This window comes from Topomyia yanbarensis, chromosome 3 (genome assembly GCF_030247195.1).
Source record: "Topomyia yanbarensis strain Yona2022 chromosome 3, ASM3024719v1, whole genome shotgun sequence".
NCBI classification, from domain to species: domain Eukaryota; kingdom Metazoa; phylum Arthropoda; class Insecta; order Diptera; family Culicidae; genus Topomyia; species Topomyia yanbarensis.
The window spans coordinates 135,511,940-135,521,545 of NC_080672.1; the positions used below are offsets into that span (position 1 = coordinate 135,511,940).

At 40.0% G+C, this 9,606-nt stretch overlaps 1 protein-coding gene across 2 annotated transcripts in view; it reads right to left on the minus strand.

The window, feature by feature from the left end:
- Window positions 1–8,581, minus strand: part of LOC131693801 (uncharacterized) — a 317,280-nt gene extending 308,699 nt beyond the window's left edge. For both annotated transcript variants that reach the window (XM_058981945.1, XM_058981943.1), the window contains exon 1: window positions 6,466–8,581. In XM_058981945.1, coding sequence (XP_058837928.1) covers window positions 6,466–6,504 — 39 coding nt within the window. In that variant the 5' untranslated portion in view covers window positions 6,505–8,581. The remainder of the gene's footprint in view (window positions 1–6,465) is intronic.
- Between the last annotated feature and the right edge of the window lie 1,025 nt (window positions 8,582–9,606).

The following is a 9,606-nucleotide window of genomic DNA, read 5'->3' on the forward strand; positions in this document are numbered from 1 at the left end:
TGCCAGATCGGAAATTTCTACATTCTCTTCTCTAAATCGGTAAACTGGAAGTAGACACTGGAATTTTTCTGCGCGGGAGCTGGAGAAAGTCGGCCTTATCACAAATTTCATCATCTAGCATGATGCAGACTAATTTAATGTTCGGCTGGCTTCAGAATTATTTGAATTCTTGAGATTCTATTCTTGTAACTATCGTTGTTTCAACCCTTGCCCAACTAGACATTAAACGCCGTGCTTGAAATGATGTCGATACTATAGAATGCCGTTCTTTAATTATGATAATTAAAATTGCTATGCGAGATAAAAATTTCGTGACGTCTTTTTCCAACTTTTTTCTTTATTTACGTTTGGAAGAGATTATCAAGATGATCATTTCAGAACAGTCAATTCATTATTATGCTCTTCCTGAATCTCTTACAAAAAGGGGTGAATGTGAAATTCAAGGGGTATCATATGATTTAAGCGCGCTTTTATGTGTACCTTTTACATCTTTAACATGTATTTATATTCGAAAGTTCGATTTTTGTCCCCGCTACAAATTTGGAGACCAACTGGTTCGGACGTTTTGGACCTCCAAAAACTCCATATAGAAACTGGATCCTCGAGCAGCCTTTTTCTTTGTCAAAAATAATGTATTTTCACGTTGAAATACACCAGTGTAATATAATATATTTTTATTAGCCAAAATATGATAACAAAAAAATGAAGGCGAAAATAACATCTAAATGTTAACACTTTCACCAACTGATGTCATTGGAAAACTATACACACGACTAAACAAAATAGCAGTAATACATCAATAGACAAACCCGGAGAGCGACTAAAGTGTTGTGACTGGTTGAATCTTTAAGATTCAACTAATTAAAAAACAGTGAAATCTTCAAGCAAGCGTCTTTCGCAAAAGAAATAAAAGAACCACGATGACAAGATGGTAGTAATGTTAAAATGATTGTGCTCGTCACTAATTGTAGATTCGATTGAATATGTACGCATTTTTAAACCAATGCAAAAGTTTTACGTGAAATATGAGATATCAGTAATCACTCCGAAAACTGAAACTATCAGAATGTAACAATTACTGATTTTCTTAGAATTTTCCTAATAAAGTATAACACATAGTTTAAAAAAATTCCTGAGAAGCATATGGTAAAAGAGGTTGATCTTTAAATATGTTTAAGTTTGCTTGAGGTTCAACTACCGATTTTTACTTAAAATTTAATAATGGCGAATACGACGTTGACGCTTTATTTCTGACTGCATATCCTCAAACTGCTAGATGCCGTGTTATTCCGACTGATTCCGAAAAAATGATCGGAGAACAGATGTAGAGGGAACAGGGATACTTCGGACCTAGTAAGAGATATTGACTTATAAAATGGAATCTTGTCAACCGATTTGCAAAAAGTTTTTCTATCTCGTAGAGAAAGACTGTGCACATTTTTTCTCAGTGCGCTTTTAGCTATCTTTACCAGAGTGTGTCTATGCGCTCTTGAACAAAAGATTGCAAAAGATCCGAATTACCCAATTTCAATTTCACTAGTTCTCGTCAACTTAAAATGAAACGGGACTTCACGCAGCACGAGGGGTTTGCTCAGAAAGACAAATCGTGTTTTGGACACATCAATCCGGTGCTAGCTTAGTCCCCTCACTATGTTAGTGTCAGATTGTGGTAAGACGAAGTCGGAACGGAACTTTCTTTACTAATTTAGTTATATATTTGTGCCCTTAACGCGCAAATATTATTTTAAAAAAATCTTGCTAGTGGCGAACAAAATAGATTTTAACTATTTTTTTCTTAATTAAGGAGGAAAGTAGAATGGTCCAAAAAGTGGTTACAATGATTTGTATAGTGCCTTTCCTAGCTGTAGTTGCTCGCAGAGGAGGAACCTAGCTGTAGTTGTTCCTCCTCTGCGATGTTCATTAATAAAAAACCACCTAGCGGTGCAATTGTGCCTTTCTTAATCATGAACACTAGGATTTCATGGTTGGTTATGCTCATTATAAATTGTCTATTGTATATATTACACTTTTATTATACATGGCATGACAACTATATACAAGATAAAACAAGTCGAAAATTTGAACCCACCCCTCTCCTCCAAAATTAATTGAATCGAAAAAAAAATATTGGCAAGGACCAGTTTAAATTAAAAATATATTTAACATTTAATATTTAAATAATAATTTTAGAAGTTTATTATCTGATCATTACATTAAGAACTTAATGTTTTAAACACAATGGGGTCTTTTGGTAAATTGTGGGAATGGGATCTTTTAACTGATCTCAGTGACAATCTTATGGTTGGCAAATCATGCCAATGAAAAATCACGTTCTCCGTTGGCCTGTAGTAGGTCAGGATAAGTTTTTATAAGCATTTGATTATCTTTTGTACTATTAATTATTTGAATAGCCACTAAGTAGGATTAGAAATAATGAAAATTAAAAATATTGTCAAGTTAGGGAACAGACCTCGCTCTTATTATCACACCTTGCCGTAGCCCTTTCCGATCACTCGATTTATAGTCATTTGTCTGGAAATCCGTGTTTGGGCATCATATGCCAATTTTATCAACTAACTCGACTTGATTGCCAATTTTATCAACGGTGATTGGCGGCGACAAAGAATTTGGGAGAACACCTTCAGCAACGTGATTCCTCGGTAACTAGTTGCAATTGAGGGATCTCTCGTCGCTATTTCGATGTTCTTCATTATATACTTATCGATCAACTCACGCTAGGTCATGAAAAGGTCTCCATTAGTATCTCTTCATATGTCGCCCTGTGGTACATAGCTTTTGTTAGAGCGATTTACCTACCTATTTTCGTAACTCTGTACAGATGCTCCATCGCCTCGGTATCCCGATCTTCCTGTTGGCGATTCCGAATCTACCTTCGCACTGCGGAAGGTGCGAACATTTGTGATATCGGATAAGAAATTGCCGTTCAGTAGAATGTGGTCGTTTTGGTTCTCAGTTTCAGGTGATCTCAAGGATGGCATTCATGTCGCTCATGAGGCTTCACATTTTACCGTGGGCTCCAAATGCGCGTAAAATGCATCTTCTTGGGTCTCGCTTTGAGAGGGTAGTGCACGTTGACGACGCTGTAGTTGTAGAAATGGCCTTTGATCCACAAAAATCCTTTCACTGTTCGTCTACTACTTGATTACGCGTTGGTGCATCTTGCTCATTACTACGAAGCAGATTCCCAACTCGTTTGTTGTGCCATCGTTCTAGTAAAATGAAACCGCTCGATGCCCGCTTTTCGACACATTATGTTTCACCAAGCAAAGTTCCTACAATGCTACGGCTTTGAAATTGTGAGTTTTCAGCTCATCGTGTATGTTTCAAAGGTATTTGGCATCAAAAATATAAATTCTATTTTTGAGCTTTAGTGTGCTCAAATTTAACCGATCCGTAGAAAATTTTCCAGCAGTCTTTGATGATAATATACCTTTCATTTGAGACTAAGTTGATGAAAATTGATTTATCGATCTCCGAGAAATCGATGTGAATTTGTTAATTTTGAAAATTTCATTTTTCTCGGGAATGCCGGAGCCGTCTATGGGGGTCAATGTTGCCAAAGAGGCATTGAATGGCCGTTAGTAAACTAGAACTACAAATTTAAGCAATTGGGCTTACACATTTGGAAATTGTTCACCTTTTTACATTAATTGCGTTGAAAGGGATTTTCGGTGTGATCGTACTCATCACCGTATAAGTCGGGAACCTGAAGTCGGATACACAAAAAAATCAATAGCAGCCTATGGGAACGTTGCACCTCTCAATGAAGACTAAGTTTGTGATAATCAGTTCAGACAATTTTGAGAAACTGATGTGGACAAACTATAACTAGATTTTCTATGTGACTGTACATTTCAATTCGTAACTCCGCAACCGGAAATCGGAATTAAATGAAATTCAATAGCAGCCGATGGGAACCTTGTACCTTCAAGATTGTGAAAATCGGTACAGCCATCTCCGAGAAAACGATGTGGACATTTTGTATCTGCACATACATACACATACATATACACATATATACACACAGACATTTTCCGATCTCGACGAACTGAGTCGAATGGGATATGACAGTCGGCTTTCCGGGCCTCGGTTAGAAAGTCGGTTTTTAGAGCAATTGGATAACCTTTCTATATGAGAAAGGCAAAATAAAGGGCGAACACGAAATTATTGCGACACATTCAACAGGGCATAACTTTTTTACCATTGGGTAAAAACCAACCAAATTTTGCACACTTTCTCATTCATGTGTATTGTTTACATGCTGTCAAACTCGAAGTCGTGTTTTTCGATTCAACGAAAATGGAGGTGAACCAACGCGAGTCGAGAGAACAAATTCTTTCCAAACACCTGGAATTTCCTGACCTGTCGCACTGGCAGTTGGGAAAAATAGTTGAACATTCACCATTCAACCGTCTCCAGAGTGTTGAAGCCGTTCCAGAAGCAGTTGACGTTGGACCACGGCAAAGGAGCTGGAAGAAAACCGGGACCGGAGAACAAAAAGACGGAGGGAAAGGTGAAGCGGATGATTAAAGCAAATCCCAACGTCTCAAGCCGTGATTTGACTAAAAAGATCGGTATGTCGCAGAGCTACTTCCAGAATGCAACGAAGAGAACTGGACTACATACATACAAGGTACAGAACTTCCCAAACTGCGACGAGCGGCAACAATCGAACGGCTAAAACTCGGGCACGGAAGCTCTACGAGAAGATGCTGACAAAATATGGCTGCTGTGTGATGGACGACGAAACGTATATAAAAGCCGATTTTAAGCAAATTCCGGGGTTGGAGTTTTTCACCGGTAAGAGCAAGTTCTATGTGGACGACAAATTTAAGAAGAAGAAAATGTCGAAGTTCGCCTCCAAATATCTCATTTGACAGTCCATCTGCTCTTGCGGACTGAGGAGTGAACCTTTCGTGACAAAGGGCACAGTAAATGGCGAGATCTACAAATCTGAGTGCCTCGAGAAGCGCCTTTTGCCGTTCTTGCAGCAGCACGACGAAGCTCCGCTATTTTGGCCAGATTTGGCATCATGTCACTATTCTAAAAGTGTCCTGGAGTGGTATGAGGCCAATTCTGTCCATTTTGTTCCAAAGGACATGAATCCGTCAAACTGTCCGGAGCTGCGCCCGATGGAGCAGTACTGGGCAATGATGAAGCGGGAACTTCGGAAGAGCAAGAAGACTGTCAAAGACGAGAAGGACATGTTAAGAAAATGAAAAAAAAACGGAGAAACTGGTACCGGATGACACTGTAAAGACTTTGATGGAGGGCATCGAGCGAAAATGCGTTCAATTTTACACTCAAGGCTCCATCGATTAGCTTTTCTTTTGATTTTTGAAGTAAATATATGTATAAAACTACTACTAAATTTTGGTTTGATTTTAAACATTATAAGAAAATTGGCATGACATTTTCGGTGTCGCAATAATTTCGTGTTCGCCCTTTATATCCGATTCTTACAAAGGACTTTCGTTTATTCGACTTTTAATCTTGAAGGTAACGTTGTACGAATTTTCCTGCGAGCGAATTATACTGGAGGTTCATCCTTGACTACTTTTTCGGGTGAGATTTTTCTAAGCGATTCTTATGCTGAAAGACCCCTGTCCGATTTTTACGCTTGATTTTTATATTCGATTTTTACATTCTAACATTCTCAATGGGTTTTGCAAAACATCCTTGTGACCTGTGAAAGATGTTGCCGCAGATTTAACATTTCCAGCATAGATATAAGTTATTAATAAGAAATATACAGTTTTTAAAAATGCATCTGTTCGGTGTATACCGAAGATAAGAAATAAATAAAATAGAAAAGTTGATCAAAATGGTTATAAAGCGTCTCGAAATGATTCCACAAATATGATGATGATTAATAATTTTTAGGGCCACAGCTTGTCCTGTGTATAAAATCATTTACTTAATCGTCGCTGGCATAATGATCGTGAAATCTCTGATCTTCATTTCCTCCAATACCAAAACATGTACGGCTATTCGACCACACCTGCAAAGTCTCCGAATAATTATTGCTAATAGTTCGATTTTCTCAAGATCTTGCATCAAATTTAAGTTTCCCCCGTTTACTTGAACGAATGTATTTGTTTTATCAAAAGATGTGCCTTAGAAGAGCACACCAATCGCTGACAATTGCGCCAAGCGATATATCCATCAATGAATTCGCCATCTTTGTGCGCATGTCATCTAGGAAACTAGTTCACGAGAACGCTCCCTGGGTTGGTCCAGAAGGTCAATGACTTTCGGCATTGCGGATATCGTTTGGGTGAGAGGTAGATGCAGTTTACCCTGTTTACTAATAAACAAACTAACCATTTTCTTCGATCAGAATCAGCTCGAATCGGTAAGAGAAACTTTCGGAATCAATCTTCAAAATACATATATTGAGATGGAACACATAGTCAAAAAAGAAAAAAAACCAAATCAGCTTACCTCATCCATCAGTGCGCCGGCAACTCTGTTTGACATCATCGCCCGCCATCGCCGTTGGTTCTGGGTCGTGATTCGTCGTTTCTCGATTTCCAGAACTCTCCGAACCAATTGTGTCTTTTCCAATTACGGATATCCACAAACGAACACGATCGATCATCATTGTTTTATGTCAGTTTGGATCTCTTTGCTGCACTGCACTGTGGCGGTTTCTTTTTTTCGCTTTGCCAGAAGGTTCGAATCAACTTTTCGTTGCAAAAACAATAAACTAAGTGAAAACTGATAACGTTTTTCCTCTTTCCCCCTTTTGTGTCGTTCGCTCAACAACAACGGTGTTTTTTCGGTTCAAAGAGTAACAAAACAATATAAAACTTTTTTTTTTCGTTCTCACAAAACAGGACAAAAATAACTTATGAAAAATACACAACTCTCTTCTGGGGCTTAACTTTCTTCCAGTATAATGGATTCCAGCATCGGAGGGAGTTGTTCACGACAGCAAAAAAAAATATCTCAATAGAAATAGTAGTTTCGACTTTAGATGTTGGTGTGGTGGCGATGACGATGATGATCGTACGTTTTCGCAAGTCTCAGAAACACCAGCCAATTTCGGGCAAAAAAACGCTCCAAGGTTTCTGCGAGTTCACAAAGTCGTAGACGGAGAAGGACAAGAAGAGGTAGCAGTAGCGCGAAAAAAAAAATTCGCGAAACAGATGAGTTAAGAGCCGCACACTTATCGCTAGCGTTTTTTTTTCGTCGTGCCTATTTGGTGGTAGTGGTAAGCCGCTCTTCGCGTCGCTGCTCCATGACCTTCCACGGGCCAACTTCATCAGTGACAGGTTCTATCTCAGCTGGTTTTCGCCAGTGTTCGTGTGATAATCATTTGCAAATATTTGTTCATCTTTCGTATGTTCTCCAATTTTTTTTTTGGTTCGTTGATTTGAAGGTTTTCTTGCCGATTGGTTCGAGCCGTCTTTGTAATACGGTGGGAGTTGGGGTTCGCTTTCATGGTTTTATTTGATGATTTTTTGCAGATTCTCTGGCCGATGGGTGCGGATTGGACACTGGTTCTGCGAGGGGGTTTTATAGCTGCTGGGGTGCAAATTTCGCAAATTTTATGTGTACTTTTCTTATCAGTACAGGACAGGAAACAGCTACGAATTGTGTACTTGAGCGTACGTGGGCTTGTCTGAAACTGCACACCCAAATGTTCCTGTTGCCCATATCGCATAGCACTGCGTAGCAACCGTTTAGATTTTCAAAGTGTAGATTAGCATTCATAAAGATTATTGATTGCAGAATATCATCCTGTGGGCTGTGTGATGGTTATAACGTTTTTCATCGAGGATAATTTGTTCAATGTTTTAATTCGATACGTTGTCGTCTCGCTAATCGTTCGACTAGACAACATAAGTTCCTTAAAAACACCCTACTTCCGGGTCTGCATTTTTTAGATTACATACATTATTGCGCCTCTTTTTCGTGGATTTTTCTGTACACGTCGTACGCGAACATATTTCTAACATCGATCAGTATTCGTGTCTGCTTCCTCGAGCGAAAAAAAAATCAACCAAAAATTCAAACCAACAGAATGGAACATAACAAGCACGCAAATACACATTCAACACAACACAAGAACTGAAGGCTGTTTGACCGAGGCATGTCTACACTTGTCAAAAAAAAAAAAAAATACACAAAAAAACTTTTCTATGTCCACAACAAGTTAAGCACACCACTTTGGCTTGGCCTCCCGATTTGGTTTAATCTTTGCACTATCCTTCCTCTGCCACCCTTACACTCCGGAGGACCCATCAGAGCCAGTGCATCTGAACCGGTAAGGAGGAGCAGGAGCCAACACCGCACTGTTACACGGACTGAGCGCAACTGCCGGCGTTCGACCGGCCACTACCGCTGGTAGATCCACTCTATGCCCGAGTCTGGTTCGCAATCTTCGACGACGGTACCGACCACCGACCGATGGCAACACGATTCAAGACCGGGATTCGGCTTTATCCTCGCGCGTGCTCAACCTCCCTTCTGATCGCCGAAGCCGAATTCGCAATTGAGAGTGATAGCCGTACTAAACAAAATTGACCGGCATTGCTCACGACCGACAAAGTAGTGAAACTGAACTGAGCTGGAAATCTAACCTACAGCTGGCGAACCATCCGGAGTGAACGGCAGCAACGCTCATACTCGATTGAATCGCTGAAAGGCACTATCCAACGCAAAACCTGAATATGAAGTTGCAAAAGCTTCGGTGACCATCGCATCAGAGGAAGCGAGCCGAAGACGTGCAAAAATTTCGGCTGTCGGTTGCCAGTCAGTAGGTAGTAGCGATGATCGTTTGCACATGCGCATCCTATACCTCGTATTCAATCCAGCCAGCAGTGTGGATCCTTTTGTTGCTCCCCTCTTTGCGGACAACAAACCGAAGTAAGTTCGTTTCGTTGAGTTGGGGCTACCGGCATCCGGAAGAGTCGAAATGGTTCCCAGTTGAGAGTGACAGAGAGGCAGCACGTGAGAGAAAATCGGACGGTAACTCACAGCTCCACCAGTCAGTCAGTGGCTCCACGGGAGTACCCTTACGCTATTACAATGTACAATGTTGGTCAATGGTGGACACAAGAGAAGGAAAGGCAGGCGATATCTGCAGCGAAAAGCGAAAGATTTATGACTTCTGAGCGACGCGTGCTTGTGGTATGGGCCAGAAGGTGAGTGAAATTCTTCCTCCTTGCTACCAACCCATTGTAACTAGGAAGAGCTCGGAGCCGATGGTGGCCGAATTGTATGGGGAATATAGATTTAGTGACTTTCTGCTTTATGGTTTTTATATTACATAAATCCAGTTTTTATTATCGCTTCCATGTCCAACTACTTTTTTCTGTGTTAATATATATGGGAGCCCTGGGCTATTAAGACAATGGGGGTAATTCGGACCCCTTGATTTCTCAGAAAAACGTAAGACTTTCTGACTGTCGTACATATTCATGGAACCGCTATTCTAAAACATTAATTTTGACAGCTGAATCTAATTTTTTGGTTTATTTAGAAAGAAGACACAACGTGTTTTATTTTTTTGCCATCCTCAAAACAAAAATAACTATAATGGTAAAACCACTTTTGTGCAAAATGAACGTACGGGGC